Below are 18,188 nucleotides of genomic sequence, written 5' to 3'. Positions count from 1 at the left end.
TTTTTTTGCTTGTGCACACTACATCCGATCATTCTGTTGTTACCCCCAGTGCAAGCCGATCAAACCCTGCAGGTGACTCACACTGGGTTGAGCACCGAGCGTACCCGAGTACCGCGATACTCCGAGAGTGGTTTACATTCATAAAGCCCCCGAACTCTGAACTCGAACTTAGTGTTCTTGGAAAAGTCGGAGTTTGTACTGATAGCCAAAATTCAGTTTCACTCATCTCTAGTGGTATTTTTGCATCAATGGAGTTGAGTGAGGAATTGTTTTTTTCTTGATGAGCCAACATTTTCATTGATCCCATTCTAGGTACAATATGAATAATTGATCACTTTTCATTGTATTTATATGGCTATAAAATGATATCTCACCTCCCGTATCTGAATTAATTTTCCATATCATCTGCTCATCTCCTTCCCATTCAGGTCCTTATAATATCAAATCCTCTCAGTGGAGATCTTCTATATAACAGAATTCTCCTGATTGCCCCGTGAAGGATGGATATGGACAGGGACAAGATGGCGGAGAGGATATTACACCTCACCCTAGAGATCCTCTTCCGGCTTACTGGAGAGGTGAGAGATTCTGATGACGTCACATTACATCATTCTTATCTATGGGAATAACAGATGGACAGAACTGGAGAGGTGAGGACTCTGGAAATGTCTGTAGTGAGATTTATTACTGTGTCTCTCCATAACCAGGATTACACAGTAGTGAAGAAGACCTCTAGTGAGCGCTGTCAGAACCCTGTGTCTGAGGGATGGGGAAGACCCCTGAGCCCAATCACGGGGCCTCCACCTCACCCCCCGATACATGAGGGCATCAATGGGCAGAAGATCCTAGAACTCACCTACAAGATGATTGAACTGCTGACTGGAGAGGTGACACTACTGGGAATGCTGGGACATTATACAGTAACGCTATGAAGGGATCGGGGGTGACGGTATCATTGTATGTGTCAGGTTCCTATAAGGTGTCAGGACGTCACCGTCTATTTCTCCATGGAGGAGTGGGAGTATTTAGAAGGACACAAAGATCTGTACAAGGACGTCATGATGGAGGTTCCCCAGCCCCTCACATCACCAGGTAATAGACAGGACTAAATACACACGGCCTATAATTATCTGTATGTAAGGAATGAATTCAGTCCCTGTATGTGTCTCCTCCAGGTCTATCCAGTAGGAGGACAACACCAGAGAGATGTCCCCGTCCTCTTCTCCCACAGGACTGTAAACAAGAAGATCCCGATGTTCCTCAGGATGTGTTTCCTCCAGATCTATCCAGTAAGAGATATCTACTCATGCACTTTCTGCACTAATTTTGTGTTTACATTTTTAGACTTTCTGCTCTGGGGTTTTTTTTAGCTGTATTTTCTTTTCTTCTTCTGCTTCTTCTGCTGTTTGTTTCTAGTGCCTTCTCTATGTTGTTATGAAGGCAACTCAAAGACCTGCAGAGGGTTCACGAATACTCTGTTTCCCCAAAAATACGACCTACACCAAAAATAAGCCCTAGCATGATTTTATGGGATTTTTGGAGAATGAAATATAAGCCCTACTCCAAAAATAAGCCATAGTTACAGTCAGGGCCAGCGTTAGGAGGAGTTAAACTGCGCAATTTCTCAGGAACCCAACTCTCTTCGGGTCCCCATCAGTTGTATTCTAAGGTTGATTGTTTAAGGACCTTTGATGACTTCAAAGTCATGTGACATGATGTAACCAAAGGTCTCATCATTGCAGGAGTCTAAATTGAACAGAAGAAAGGCTGGCATGCAGGACTGGTATTAAGGGAAAGGGAGAGCAAACTGGACAATTTCACAGAACCCCCATTCTACTAGGTCCCCCAGTGTTTATATACCGATTATAGGACTGCTTAAGGACCTTTTTAACATCACATCATGTGATATAAGGTCTCTTAATTACAGAAGTCTAAAAATAAAGAGGCGATAGGCTGGTGTGTGTGTGTGTGTGTGTTCATGCAAATTTTAACTAGCTTTGCCAAAATAGGCAGAGTTACAGCCGCACACTGAAATGCAAAGGTTTACAACTACCAAAAAAGATGTAATTAAATTATTGCTTTAGAGAGTGTGAATTACTGGCAAACTACCCTGGAAGGAATGGAGACACCTACAGAAGGAGATTTTACACCCTGATTCATCAAAGCAATTATGGCATAAACCACTTTGAAATTTCTCAAAAAAATGTGTGCAGCACAGAGTTTTAAAAAAAATTGTGCAACTTTTGGAGGTTTCACGCCAATTTTAACCAGCTTTGTCAAAATGGGCAGAGCTTGGCCAGAAGAAGGGTGTGATGCCACCGCTTCTCTAATTCATAACAAAATGCAGTGTTCCCTATGCCAGGAATCTCACTCCAATCCATGATACAAGTAAAATATATCTTTGTACCGTGTTAGCCAGTAGAGATAAAAAAAATTGTTTAAAAGAACAGAGAGTCCTCAGTGGTTGATACCTTTTAATGGCTAACTGAAAAGATGGTAATAATTGCAAGCTTTCGAGACTACTCAGGTCTCTTCATCAGGCATGGTATAACACAAAATCTGAAGAGTCACGTATTTATACACAACAGGACTTAGAATAGTGCAGTAAAAAAAAAAAAAAAAAAAAAAAGAACAAGTTATATGAAACAGAACTATCTCTATGGCAGGGGGACAAGCTGTTCTAGCCATAAATACTGATGCAGTTCAGTGTGAAAGTTTTATTGTCCTTTGATAAGGGTCTGGTCCAGGGCTGTGACATGCTCGGATGGTCAGAGGAGCACATCTTTTAACTGATGTAAAAAGACATGAATCCATGAGACACATTCATTCCTTCTCTGAATGTGTCAAAGGTCATCATAAGTTTGTACTCCCATAGTCTCCTGTCTCTCTGGGACTTGAAGTTTCCTTTCAATACCAGCAATTTCATGTCCATGATGCTGTGGTCTGGGTTACAAAAATGTTTGGCCACAGGTAGATCCATCCTTTTTTCTCTAATTGTGTGGCGGTGAGAATTCATCCTTGTCCTGAGCTGTTGTCCGGTCTCCCCTACATACAGACCCCCAGTTGGACATTTGGTACATATAATTAAGTACACCACATTGGTTGTGGTGCAGCTGAACGTACCTGGGATCTTGTAGTCCTGATGTGATCTGGGAATCTTTATCTTGTCCGTTGTCAATATTAATGGACAGGTCTTGCATTTTTTCTGGTTGCAGGGAAATGTTCCTGTTGGTGTTGGAGAGGACAGGGAGCTTCTGACAATGATGCTTCTTAGATTTGGGGGCTGTCTAAAACACAGAAGTGGGGGGTCTGGAAAAATAGATTTTAACCGGGCATCTTTTTGCAGTAATGGTTGTAGTTTCCGTGCAGCTCCTCTAAACACCTCCAGATGTGGATTGTAGGTGACTACAAGAGGGACCCGGTTGTTCTCTTCTTTGGTTTTATAATGTAGAAGATGGTTTCTTGATATTCTGGTGGCTCTTATAATCTGGTTTTCAATTGTTCTTGGGTGGTAGCCTTGATTCAAAAAGGTTTTTCTGAGGCCCTCAAGGTGATTGTCTCTATCTGTACTGTTGGAACATATCCGATTGTACCTGATAGCCTGGCTGTATACAATAGAGTTTTTTATATGTTTTGGATGAAAACTGTCCCATTTCAGGTATGTTGGACGGTCAATTGGCTTCTTGTACAGGGATGTCTGTATTTCATTGTTCCGTAGTTTAATGATGGTGTCCAAGAAGTTGATTTCCGTGCAGGAGTAGTTGAGTGTTAGGTTGATGGTGGGATGAAACTGATTAAATTGTTCATGGAAGGTCTTCAGCTGCTCCTCAGACTCTGTCCAGATGATTAAAATATCATCAATGTAACGGTAGTAGGCCAGAGGCCTGATAGGACAAGAGGATAAAAAGTCACTCTCAAGCTTGGCCATGAAAAGATTTGCATATTGTGGTGCCATTTTGCTTCCCATTGCAGTCCCAGTCTCCTGTAGATATATGTCATTGTCAAATTCAAAGTAATTATGGGTGAGGATAAATTTTGTAAGCTTCACCACAGAATTGGCATCAGTTCCTGTATTTTCCAGGAAAATTTTGCAAGCATTTAATCCATCCTGGTGTGGAATATTCGAGTACAAGGATTCCACATCCATGGTGGCAAGGATGGTTCCCTCTGGAAGAGGACCTATTGCTGATAGTTTTTTCAATAGGTCAGTAGTGTCCTGGATGTAGCTGCTTGTATCCCTTACCAAGGGTTTAAGGATACCCTCTACCCATCCAGAGACTTGTTCAGTGAGGGTGCCCACACATGAAATGATGGGTCTTCCTGGGTTTCCAGATTTGTGAATTTTGGGAAGCATGTAGAATGTGCCTATTCTTGGACTCACCGGTATCAGTTCATCAGTTCTTATGGATATGTCAGGCAGACAAGAGGCCAACTTGTTAAGTTCCTTGTAATAGTCCTGTGTAGGGTCAGACTCCAATTTCTTATAGTAGCGTGTGTCCATCAGTTGTCTGTGTGCTTCCTTCATGTAGTCTGATTTGTTCATCATGACTATTGCACCCCCCTTGTCTGCAGGTTTAATGATGATTTCTTTGTTGGTTTTCAAAGATTTTATGGCCCTTCTCTCCTGGGCACTGATGTTGGATGGTTGCCTCCTGTGTGTGTCTAGGAAAGTGGATTTTACCAAATGTCTGAAAGTGTCTATATAGTTATCCAGATGAGGGTTGCGTCCTGGTGGAGGTGTCCAATCTGATCTTTTCCTGGTTGTCAAGATCCGTCTTCCTTCAGTCTGGGAGGATTCTGAAACATCTGCATCGCTAAAATATTCCCTCAGACGTAGTCTCCTGAAGTAATCTTCCATGTCGCTGCAGAGTTCAATTTTGTCTAGAGCTTTAGTCGGACAAAATGAGAGTCCTCTAGAAAGCACAGCAACTTCCATTTTGTTTGGTTTGTAATCCGAGAGATTGATAACACAGTTAGATGCTTTTGTGCCTTGAATGGACTTGGTTTCCAAGTTGTCAGGTTTTGGCTTTGTTCTCCACCTGTTTGTATTAAGTCCTGAATTGAGGCGCAGTCTGTGTAGCTTCTTTTCCTTGTTGTGGATCAGAAGGGTTCGTAGTCTGTAGTAGTATTGTTGTACTTCTTGTTCTGTGCTTTCTGGAAGTGTCTTCCTTTGTGTTTCAAATTCCCTCTGGATTTTACTCTTGATGCTGTAGAAGACATGCAAAAGGTGATTCCTTAGTCTCTCAGAAGTCCTGTGACAAAGGTTTTGTGCATAATGGGTATTGTAGGTATGTAGAATTGGGTTTGTAATCCAGAGTCCTTTGGGGATCAGATTCTCCTTTTTGCATTTGGATAAGAAAAATATGTCGCTGTCCAGTTGTGCGCGTTTCTTCAGAAGTGTCTTTAGTTCCATAAAGATGCGGTACATTCTGGTATCCTCCATTTTGATACAAGTAAAATATATCTTTGTACCGTGTTAGCCAGTAGAGATAAAAAAAATTGTTTAAAAGAACAGAGAGTCCTCAGTGGTTGATACCTTTTAATGGCTAACTGAAAAGATGGTAATAATTGCAAGCTTTCGAGACTACTCAGGTCTCTTCATCAGGCATGGTATAACAGCTCAGGACAAGGATGAATTCTCACCGCCACACAATTAGAGAAAAAAGGATGGATCTACCTGTGGCCAAACATTTTTGTAACCCAGACCACAGCATCATGGACATGAAATTGCTGGTATTGAAAGGAAACTTCAAGTCCCAGAGAGACAGGAGACTATGGGAGTACAAACTTATGATGACCTTTGACACATTCAGAGAAGGAATGAATGTGTCTCATGGATTCATGTCTTTTTACATCAGTTAAAAGATGTGCTCCTCTGACCATCCGAGCATGTCACAGCCCTGGACCAGACCCTTATCAAAGGACAATAAAACTTTCACACTGAACTGCATCAGTATTTATGGCTAGAACAGCTTGTCCCCCTGCCATAGAGATAGTTCTGTTTCATATAACTTGTTCTTTTTTTTTTTTTTTTTTTTTTACTGCACTATTCTAAGTCCTGTTGTGTATAAATACGTGACTCTTCAGATTTTGTGTTATACCATGCCTGATGAAGAGACCTGAGTAGTCTCGAAAGCTTGCAATTATTACCATCTTTTCAGTTAGCCATTAAAAGGTATCAACCACTGAGGACTCTCTGTTCTTTTAAACAATTTTTTTTATCTCTACTGGCTAACACGGTACAAAGATATATTTTACTTGTATCAAAATGGAGGATACCAGAATGTACCGCATCTTTATGGAACTAAAGACACTTCTGAAGAAACGCGCACAACTGGACAGCGACATATTTTTCTTATCCAAATGCAAAAAGGAGAATCTGATCCCCAAAGGACTCTGGATTACAAACCCAATTCTACATACCTACAATACCCATTATGCACAAAACCTTTGTCACAGGACTTCTGAGAGACTAAGGAATCACCTTTTGCATGTCTTCTACAGCATCAAGAGTAAAATCCAGAGGGAATTTGAAACACAAAGGAAGACACTTCCAGAAAGCACAGAACAAGAAGTACAACAATACTACTACAGACTACGAACCCTTCTGATCCACAACAAGGAAAAGAAGCTACACAGACTGCGCCTCAATTCAGGACTTAATACAAACAGGTGGAGAACAAAGCCAAAACCTGACAACTTGGAAACCAAGTCCATTCAAGGCACAAAAGCATCTAACTGTGTTATCAATCTCTCGGATTACAAACCAAACAAAATGGAAGTTGCTGTGCTTTCTAGAGGACTCTCATTTTGTCCGACTAAAGCTCTAGACAAAATTGAACTCTGCAGCGACATGGAAGATTACTTCAGGAGACTACGTCTGAGGGAATATTTTAGCGATGCAGATGTTTCAGAATCCTCCCAGACTGAAGGAAGACGGATCTTGACAACCAGGAAAAGATCAGATTGGACACCTCCACCAGGACGCAACCCTCATCTGGATAACTATATAGACACTTTCAGACATTTGGTAAAATCCACTTTCCTAGACACACACAGGAGGCAACCATCCAACATCAGTGCCCAGGAGAGAAGGGCCATAAAATCTTTGAAAACCAACAAAGAAATCATCATTAAACCTGCAGACAAGGGGGGTGCAATAGTCATGATGAACAAATCAGACTACATGAAGGAAGCACACAGACAACTGATGGACACACGCTACTATAAGAAATTGGAGTCTGACCCTACACAGGACTATTACAAGGAACTTAACAAGTTGGCCTCTTGTCTGCCTGACATATCCATAAGAACTGATGAACTGATACCGGTGAGTCCAAGAATAGGCACATTCTACATGCTTCCCAAAATTCACAAATCTGGAAACCCAGGAAGACCCATCATTTCATGTGTGGGCACCCTCACTGAACAAGTCTCTGGATGGGTAGAGGGTATCCTTAAACCCTTGGTAAGGGATACAAGCAGCTACATCCAGGACACTACTGACCTATTGAAAAAACTATCAGCAATAGGTCCTCTTCCAGAGGGAACCATCCTTGCCACCATGGATGTGGAATCCTTGTACTCGAATATTCCACACCAGGATGGATTAAATGCTTGCAAAATTTTCCTGGAAAATACAGGAACTGATGCCAATTCTGTGGTGAAGCTTACAAAATTTATCCTCACCCATAATTACTTTGAATTTGACAATGACATATATCTACAGGAGACTGGGACTGCAATGGGAAGCAAAATGGCACCACAATATGCAAATCTTTTCATGGCCAAGCTTGAGAGTGACTTTTTATCCTCTTGTCCTATCAGGCCTCTGGCCTACTACCGTTACATTGATGATATTTTAATCATCTGGACAGAGTCTGAGGAGCAGCTGAAGACCTTCCATGAACAATTTAATCAGTTTCATCCCACCATCAACCTAACACTCAACTACTCCTGCACGGAAATCAACTTCTTGGACACCATCATTAAACTACGGAACAATGAAATACAGACATCCCTGTACAAGAAGCCAATTGACCGTCCAACATACCTGAAATGGGACAGTTTTCATCCAAAACATATAAAAAACTCTATTGTATACAGCCAGGCTATCAGGTACAATCGGATATGTTCCAACAGTACAGATAGAGACAATCACCTTGAGGGCCTCAGAAAAACCTTTTTGAATCAAGGCTACCACCCAAGAACAATTGAAAACCAGATTATAAGAGCCACCAGAATATCAAGAAACCATCTTCTACATTATAAAACCAAAGAAGAGAACAACCGGGTCCCTCTTGTAGTCACCTACAATCCACATCTGGAGGTGTTTAGAGGAGCTGCACGGAAACTACAACCATTACTGCAAAAAGATGCCCGGTTAAAATCTATTTTTCCAGACCCCCCACTTCTGTGTTTTAGACAGCCCCCAAATCTAAGAAGCATCATTGTCAGAAGCTCCCTGTCCTCTCCAACACCAACAGGAACATTTCCCTGCAACCAGAAAAAATGCAAGACCTGTCCATTAATATTGACAACGGACAAGATAAAGATTCCCAGATCACATCAGGACTACAAGATCCCAGGTACGTTCAGCTGCACCACAACCAATGTGGTGTACTTAATTATATGTACCAAATGTCCAACTGGGGGTCTGTATGTAGGGGAGACCGGACAACAGCTCAGGACAAGGATGAATTCTCACCGCCACACAATTAGAGAAAAAAGGATGGATCTACCTGTGGCCAAACATTTTTGTAACCCAGACCACAGCATCATGGACATGAAATTGCTGGTATTGAAAGGAAACTTCAAGTCCCAGAGAGACAGGAGACTATGGGAGTACAAACTTATGATGACCTTTGACACATTCAGAGAAGGAATGAATGTGTCTCATGGATTCATGTCTTTTTACATCAGTTAAAAGATGTGCTCCTCTGACCATCCGAGCATGTCACAGCCCTGGACCAGACCCTTATCAAAGGACAATAAAACTTTCACACTGAACTGCATCAGTATTTATGGCTAGAACAGCTTGTCCCCCTGCCATAGAGATAGTTCTGTTTCATATAACTTGTTCTTTTTTTTTTTTTTTTTTTTTTTACTGCACTATTCTAAGTCCTGTTGTGTATAAATACGTGACTCTTCAGATTTTGTGTTATACCATGCCTGATGAAGAGACCTGAGTAGTCTCGAAAGCTTGCAATTATTACCATCTTTTCAGTTAGCCATTAAAAGGTATCAACCACTGAGGACTCTCTGTTCTTTTAAACAATTTTTTTTATCCAATCCATGATGTAATTTTTCAGTGTCCATTGCCAGTCTTGATGAGTTGGAGCTCTAATGTTTATCTGCATAGACCGCAAGAACCTGCTACCGGATTGGTTACAAAGCCTAAGGATGGGCCATCAACGTTACAGTCCCGGAAAACCCCATTATACAGTGTGTCCACCCATATCCTGTCCACCGCCATTAACTTGAGAACGGCGGCAGCTTTAGGCATAAAAGTGTTTTCTGGGTATAGTAAACTAGCCATGCACTACGCAATGAAACCACCTATAGCGCCACCTGGTTGAAAACAACGGAGTTAGCATTTTTATTATGAAATTGGAACGAGATAGAGAAAAAACGTGAATTACAAAGTTGTAGGGCATACCTAGACACCACTTCTATGCCTATAGCTGCCGCCGTTCTCAAGTTAATTGCAGTGAGCAGGATATGGGTGGACACACTGTATATCTGGCATCTGTAACTATTTTATTTTCGTCTTCGAAAAAACCCTCTTTGAAATTGTCTATGTTGTGGATCAATGTAACAAGGAGATGTTTGCAGGGTATGACAACTGTCATGGCGGCATCAGGATCTGTGGAAACTACACTCTGCCTGCTAACTTCTCTGATGTCTGTGAGCAGCGCAGGGAGATGCAGGTGTCAAACCACAGGCTTGGGCAGGCTAGTAAGAGTTATTCTCTGCTGAGCTGCTTGTTAATGTCTTTGATCACATGCTGTAAAGGGGAAAGTATCATTCGCTTCCCTTCTGTATATGCTGGCTGGACTATCTCATTAATGCCAACTATAGGTTACCTATACTTGTCTGGTGAGGTGTTGTGATCGAGATGTACGGGTTATTGTTGTGTACTATTGCTGTAAGCTGTTGTGGTGTTAAGCCTTGTTGTCTTTTTGTTGCTGCCTTCCAGCTCTTGCTTTTCTCCTTAGTCTCTCACTGTTTATTTCTGTGACTTTGCAATGTGTCCTGTCTGTCTTAATCTGTGTTTCCCGTCTTTCTTAATCTGTGTTTCCATCATACTCCTGCCCATTCCTTTCCCGGGGGGATAACAGATTAGATCTCTTCAGGAGACTAGTAAGGCACGGGACTCTGGCATCTCCATCTTCAGGGGTAATTCAGTGGTTAGGAATAGGTTAGTGTCCCCTAGCATGAGGGACAGTATAGGAGCCCCCTTTCCCTCATTATCCTGCAGTCACATTGTGACAATCAATCAGATTATTTACTATAGCACATTCCAGAGAACTGGTGCTAGAAATGGAAGATCCGCATTAACGAAGATGTAACTCTTAAGGCCGCTTTACACACAACGATATCGCTAGCGATCTCGTTAGCGATGTGACACGCCCAGATCATTGCTACGATTTGCCGATATCGCTCATAGGTCGATTTTTAGCAGTCACACGTACCCATCTCACAAACGACGCTACATCGTTCAGCGATATATTGTTTGACTATTGCGGTCGTGTGGACACCGTCACACAGCAATCCTCCCAACAATTTCGGCAATGACAGAGGCGTTTAATTGTGTCCGCCTTATCAACCATGCCTGCCAAATCAGAACGCAGTTGGTACCACCAATCAGAGCGGAGGAGGCATGGAGCATTGCTCGTAACGACACGCCCGCGTCGCTGATGACGGACACACTAACGATGTTGTTTGAAATGACGAACAATAGTTTAAAACTGAACGACGCGTCAACGATCAACTATTTTTGCTATTTTTAAGATCGTTCGGAGTCGCTCATAGGTGTCACACACCAACGACATCGCTAACGACGACGGAAGTACGTCACGAAAACCGTGACCCTGACGACATATCGTCAGATAAATCGTAGCGCGTAACGGGACCTGAAGATGTCAAAATTGGACAACAGATTCAGAATACATTTTTTCCTCATTTAATTTCTGATGTTATGGTTTAAAAAAATAAATTTGCTTTCAAGATATTAAAAACTAATAACATTGTATTTATTTTTAGGAGATTACTGTATTTTGAGTTCGTATGGAAATCTATTATCTTCAGAATTTGAAACAGACAATCAAAGTGTCACACATGATACATATGAAGAGCATGCTGTTGTCCCAGATATACCTCCAGTCCTTCCTCGGAAAGCTCTATCATCTAATCTTTTCAAACAAGTCCAAAATTCTGATTCATTACAGAATTGTCAGCAAAATAAAAGTTACAGTAGGGATGTGGAATATGAAACTGCTCCTACAAGGGAGAAACCATTTTCATGTCCAGAGTGTGGGAAATGTTTTATTCAGAAATCACAACTTGTTCAGCACCAAAGATCTCACACAGGGGAGAAGCCATTTTCATGTTCAGAATGTGGGAAAAGTTTTATTCGGAAATCAGCTCTGGTTAGACATCAAAGATCTCACACAGGGGAGAAGCCATTTTCATGTTCAGAGTGTGGGAAATGTTTTATTTGGAATTCAGAACTTGTTGACCATCAAAGATATCACACAGGGGAGAAGCCATTTTCATGTTCAGAGTGTGGGAAATGTTTTAGTCAGAAATCACACCGTTTTCAGCATCAAAGATCTCACACAGGGAAGAAGCCATTTTCATGTTCAGAATGTGGGAAATGGTTTAGTCAGAAAGCACAACTTTTTCAGCATCAAAGATCTCACACAGGGGAGAAGCCATTTTCATGTTCAGAATGTGGGAAATGTTTTATTCGGAAATCAGCTCTGGTTAGACATCAAAGATGTCACACAGGGGATAAGCCATTTTCATGTTCAGAGTGTGGGAAATGTTTTATTTGGAATTCAGAACTTGTTGCCCATCAAAGATCTCACACAGGGGAGAAGTCATTTTCATGTTCAGAGTGTGGGAAATGTTTTATTCAGAAATCATACCTTGTTAGACATCAGAAAAATCACACAGAGATTAAGCCGTTTTCATGTTCAGAATGTGGGAAATGTTTTATTCAGAAATCAGACCTTGTTAGACATCAGAACAATCACACAGGGGTGAAGCCATTTTCATGTTCAAAGTGTGGGAAATGTTTTAACTGGAAATCAGAACTTGTTGTACATCAAAGATGTCACACAGGGGAGAAGCCATTTTCATGTTCAGAATGTGGGAAATGTTTTATTCAGAAATCATACCTTGTTAGACATCAGAAAAATCACACAGAGATTAAGCCGTTTTCATGTTCAGAATGTGGGAAATGTTTTATTCAGAAATCAGATCTTGTTAGACATCAGAACAATCACACAGGGGTGAAGCCATTTTCATGTTCAAAGTGTGGGAAATGTTTTAACTGGAAATCAGAACTTGTTGTACATCAAAGATCTCATACAGGGGAGAAGCCATTTTCATGCCTGGAATGTGGTAAATGTTTTACTAGGAAATCAACTCTTATTGACCATGGAAAACTTCACACGGGATAAACCATTTTTATGTTCTGAATGTGGAAAATGTTATTCTCAGAAATCAGATCTCGTTAAACATCTGAAGAGGCAACACAGAGAAGGAACCTTTTTCATGTTGTGAATATTTGAAATGTTTAATTGGTAAATCAATTCTTGTCGACCATGAGAAAACCCACACAGTAGAGGAGCCATTCTTGCATTTGGAATTTGGCAAATGTTTTTATCATTACTCAGGTCCTGTTGTCAGATGAGTCACATGGGAGAAGGCATCATGATGTACTGTGAGTAAAAGGGTTTTATTGAAAACTCAATTGCTCAAGTAAGACTTCGTCAGGGAATGCACCATTTTCTTTCTTTTCAAACTTACTGTATTATTATGATTATAAGATGCACTGAGGTTTTAGAGGAGGAAAATAGGAAAAAAATTGTAGCAAAAAACGTAGTCATGATGCACTGTTATGGGGGGTGGGGAATCTGCTGCTGACACTGTTATGGGGGTAATATCCCCCAATTCTGTACTATTATCCCCCATCCCGAGGCCCTTCCAGTTATGTGTCTCTGATTTTGGTGCATATTTCGTTCTTCCTGGTATATATGTTCCTCATCTTTCTCCCATCCTGGTATATATGGCCTTCATCCTGGGCTCATCATGGTATATATGATCCCCATGCTGGTATATAAGGCCCTCACCCTGGTATACATGATCCTCATCCTGGTTTGTATACCTCTCATCTTGGTATATATTGCAATCATCCTAATATATATGATCCCCATCCTAAGCCCATTTCAGAATATATGTCCCTTATCTTGGTATAGATGATCCTAATCTTAGTATTTACAAGTAAAAATGGGCCCCCTTACCTCTTGGGCTGCAGGTTGCACCTGCCCCTGGCGTCATCCTGGTATAAATATCCCTCATCACACTGCAGAAATAAAAAAAAATGCTTATACTCACCATCCATCTGCTCCCCCAGTGTGTGGTGTTGTCTTTGATGTTGGCAAGTGAATTCAGTGTATAAGCGGCGCATCGCATGACATCACTGCCATGCACCTGCAGTTACACGCAGATATCAGCTGCCGGAATATTCACTGCTCCCTACACCTAGGATTATTGGCTTGGGGACAAGTGATTTATTAAAAAGAAGTAATAGTCACTGCTCCCCACGCCCATAATGCCACACACCCCTCGATTTTCGCTTCAGTGTCTAGAGGTAGACGGAATTATGGGAGTGAGGAGCAGTGAATATTCATTTTTGTTATTAGCAGGCACACTGCTGGTTCCTGCCTCCTGTGATTCACTCCTGCACTACCACTCCTCCAGCCACAGCCAGGAGCATTCGGACTATGAGACAACCCCCCTTCCTACACATTTTTTTTTGGGGGGAGGGGCGATGTGTCTTAAAGTACAAAAATTACAGGAATTGGTTAACAATTAGTAAAAGTAAAAAAAAGTACAATAGGCAAAATCACATATTCTAAAAGGGCAACAATTATTGTGAATCTGTCTGACCGCTTCCGGCACCACTCTCTTTCACTAAACTTCACTTACATTTCAGAATAAAAAATGTCAAAAGTCACAAAATGTTTGAACAACTAAGGTGTGTTGCACAAAATGAGTGACTTTTACACAATAGTTTGTAGCACAATGTGTTTGATGACTTTCCCTTTAAATAGTGCTTATCATCACAAAATATATATCACGGGATCCTTTATCAAGAATGCCTCAAAAAAAAAACACAGAACTGCCGCTCAGAGAGAGCTGGAAATTACCTTGCTAGAGTTAGAGGCAGCAAACCAATCATATCCCACTATCCATCTTACCAAACGTATAACAGATATTACATTTCAACTACAAACTTTGTTGACAACAAAAACGGAGCGAGCACGAAGATGGACGCAAGCGACATACTACAAACTTTCCAATAAAATAAACTATTAGCAAGAAAACTTTGTGATTAGGAAAGGATTAACTCAGTATACACATTAAACAACAATCAGGGAAGCCAAACCTCCAAACCTCATAGAGTATACCAGTTATTTAATAACTTTTATCAATCTTTATATACCCAGCCAGCACCTGCTACCCCGAATGCGATAGATAGTGTCGCGGGCGGAGGGGCGCTTTCGGGTCCGGGGCTTCTGCTGCTGCTGCTCGGTGGCTCGAGCGGTGGGCCGGACCCGGGGACTCGAGCAGCGCTCCTCACCCGTGAGTGAAAAGGGATGGTTTGTTTGGGGAGATAGTTCGTGACACCACCCACGGGACGTGGTGATGATGGCTCCACCGCTGCTGGTGACGGGGATCCCGGGAGCGATGGTAGGGAGCAGCTAGGGTGTTGTCCCCTCCGTGGGTAGGGGTTGGTGTTCCCGGGGCCCGGGTGATGATACGGGACGGCTGGATAGCTGGGATGCAGGGTTGCAGAGGCAGCGCGGCGCGGTGCTGGATGGCACTGTTGTACTCACTCAGAAAGTCACAAAGTCTCTGGTAAACCAAACTGCCGTATGGACGGGTCCCGCAGCCGGCTGCAGTGTCTTTGCTCTCCCCGGACAGGTGATGGTGGCTGTCTTTCCCTGCACCTGTGTAGAATGTGTTGACTCTGATGGTTTCCCAATGGTAGTCCGCTCCCCGGCGTATTGGTAACATAAGAGCCCTTTTGCCCGCAGGCTCTGGCCCTTGGATCTCTAGCCTGTGGCAGTGGCTGTATATTCTCACGGTGTGGACTGTTGCCTTCTAGCGGGACTTGGGTGTTAGGAAACCCCTGGGATTCCGGTCACTTTCGGATAGACTTTGCAAACCTAGTCGGGGTCCGATAGCCCTGCCTGTGTGCTTAACTTCACTCCGCTCCCCGGTTCGGTACCGGTGGGCCACCGCCCAACCCCGGTCCTACGGTTCCGCAGAGATCCGCTAACTCCTGCAGACGGCCACCACCATCTGCCGACCTTGCTGTCAGTGCCTGGGCTGCTACACAGGCACACGCAGACGTTTTACTCCTCTCACTTTCACCTCCAAAACGAATCTGACTCCTTTTCCCGCTTCCAGGCCTGTGAACTCCTTGGTGGGTGGGGCCAACTGCCTGGCTCCACCCCACCTGGTGTGGACATCAGCCCCTGGAGGGAGGCAACAAGGTGACTGGTGTAACTGTCTAGGGAAGGTGGTGTGTGTGTGGTGTTATGTCTGTGACTACCTGGCTAAACCAGGGCATCACAATAGCTTTTTAAACTCCATAAATCTTCCTACCCTTACCTTGAATTTCTCAGCAACACTTTAAGCTAGAGTCACTAATGAAGAGTTCGAGGAAATGGTTAAAAAGTTAAAACCTCACAAAGCCCCCGGCCCGGATGGACTCTCAGCAGTTTATTATAAGAAATTCATTCACATTTTGAAATCCCATATTATAAACATATGTAATTACATGCTTGAAGGTAAAGCGATGCCCCTGGAATTTCTCTTAGCACATATAACTGTTTTACCAAAACCTAAAAAAAGACCCCCTGCAGGTGAAAAACTACAGGCTTATATCACTTTTGAATGTTGACCTGAAGCTCTTTACCTCTCTTTTGGCTAGTAGAATTAATCGAGGACTACAAGCACTTATACCTCCAGACCAAGTCGGACTCATCCCGTTTTGCCAGGCACCAGACAACATCCGTAAGAATCTCAATATAATTCAACATGCCAGTAAGTCCAAATCGTCAATACTCCTTCTCGCCCTTGATATAGAAAAAACCTTTACCTCGGTAATGTGGCCATACCTACAGTGCCTACAAGTAGTATTCAACCCCCTGCAGATTTAGCAGGTTTGATAAGATGCAAATAAGTTAGAGCCTGCAAACTTCAAACAAGAGCAGGATTTATTAACAGATGCATAAATCTTACAAACCAACAAGTTATGTTGTTCAGTTAAATGTTAATAAATTTTCAACATAAAAGTGTGGGTCAATTATTATTCAACCCCTAGGTTTAATATGTTGTGGAATAACCCTTGTTTGCAATTACAGCTAATAATCGTCTTTTATAAGACCTGATCAGGCTGGCACAGGTCTCTGGAGTTATCTTGGCCCACTTCTCCATGCAAATCTTCTCCAAGTTATCTAGGTTCTTTGGGTGTCTCATGTGGACTTTAATCTTGAGCTCCTTCCACAAGTTTTCAATTGGGTTAAGGTCAGGAGACTGACTAGGCCACTGCAACACCTTGATTTTTTCCCTCTTGAACCAGGCCTTGGTTTTCTTGGCTTTGTGCTTTGGGTCGTTGTCTTGTTGGAAGATGAAATGACGACCCATCTTAAGATCCTTGATGGAGGAGCGGAGGTTCTTGGCCAAAATCTCCAGGTAGGCTGTGCTATCCATCTTCCCATGGATGCGGACCAGATGGCCAGGCCCCTTGGCTGAGAAACAGCCCCACAGCATGATGCTGCCACCACCATGCTTGACTGTAGGGATGGTATTCTTGGGGTCGTATGCAGTGCCATCCAGTCTCCAAACGTCACGTGTGTGGTTGGCACCAAAGATCTCGATCTTGGTCTCATCAGACCAGAGAACCTTGAACCTGTCTCAGAGTCCTCCAAGTGATCATGAGCAAACTGTAGACGAGCCTTGACATGACGCTTTTAAAGTAAAGGTACCTTACGTGCTCGTCTGGAACAGAGACCATTGCGGTGGAGTACGTTACTTATGGTATTGACTGAAACCAATGTCCCCACTGCCATGAGATCTTCCCGGAGCTCCTTCCTTGTTGTCCTTGGGTTAGCCTTGACTCTTCGGACAAGCCTGGCCTCGGCACGGGTGGAAACTTTCAAAGGCTGTCCAGGCCGTGGAAGGCTAACAGTAGTTCCATAAGCCTTCCACTTCCGGATGATGCTGCCAACAGTGGAGACAGGTAGGCCCAACTCCTTGGAAAGGGTTTTGTACCCCTTGCCAGCCTTGTGACCCTCCACGATCTTGTCTCTGATGGCCTTGGAATGCTCCTTTGTCTTTCCCGTGTTGACCAAGTTTAAGTGCTGTTCACAAGTTTGGGGAGGGTCTTAATTAGTCAGAAAAGGCTGGAAAAATAGATAATTAATCCAAACATGTGAAGCTCATTATTCTTTGTGCCAGAAATACTTCTTAATACTTTAGGGGAACCAAACAGAATTCTTGTGGTTTGAGGGGTTGAATAATAAATGACCCTCTGAATAAACTTTTCACAATTTAAAAAAAAAAAAAAAAAAAAATAAATAACATTCTTTTTTGCTGCAGTGCATTTCACACTTCCAGGCTGATCTACAGTCCAAATGTCACAATGCCAAGTTATTCCGAATGTGTAAACCTGCTAAATCTGCAGGGGGTTGAATACTACTTGTAGGCACTGTATATAGGGTCTCAACAATTGAAAAAACTTTGTGTAATCATTTTTCCAAAAAAGGAGCAAAAAGTCCTAAATATATAACAATCTTTATTCAATAAATATAAATCACACACACATAAAAAGATGTTTACAGCAACAGAATCAACTGGCAGCACAATAATATTGCACATATATT

At 42.4% G+C, this 18,188-nt stretch overlaps 1 protein-coding gene across 1 annotated transcript; it reads left to right on the top strand.

Moving 5' to 3' along the window:
* The first annotated feature begins 819 nt into the window (after positions 1–819).
* On the top strand, positions 820–18,021 carry LOC142259025 (uncharacterized). Its single transcript, XM_075331561.1, has 3 exons — positions 820–835; positions 1,176–1,289; positions 11,266–18,021. The coding sequence occupies exons 1-3, from the start codon at positions 820–822 to the stop codon at positions 12,687–12,689; spliced, it is 1,554 nt and encodes a 517-aa protein (XP_075187676.1). The 3' UTR covers positions 12,690–18,021.
* Positions 18,022–18,188: the final 167 nt, after the last annotated feature.

This window comes from Anomaloglossus baeobatrachus, assembly GCF_048569485.1.
Source record: "Anomaloglossus baeobatrachus isolate aAnoBae1 chromosome 5 unlocalized genomic scaffold, aAnoBae1.hap1 SUPER_5_unloc_22, whole genome shotgun sequence".
Classification (NCBI taxonomy): Eukaryota; Metazoa; Chordata; class Amphibia; order Anura; family Aromobatidae; genus Anomaloglossus; species Anomaloglossus baeobatrachus.
This window is presented reverse-complemented; position numbering and strand designations above follow the sequence as displayed.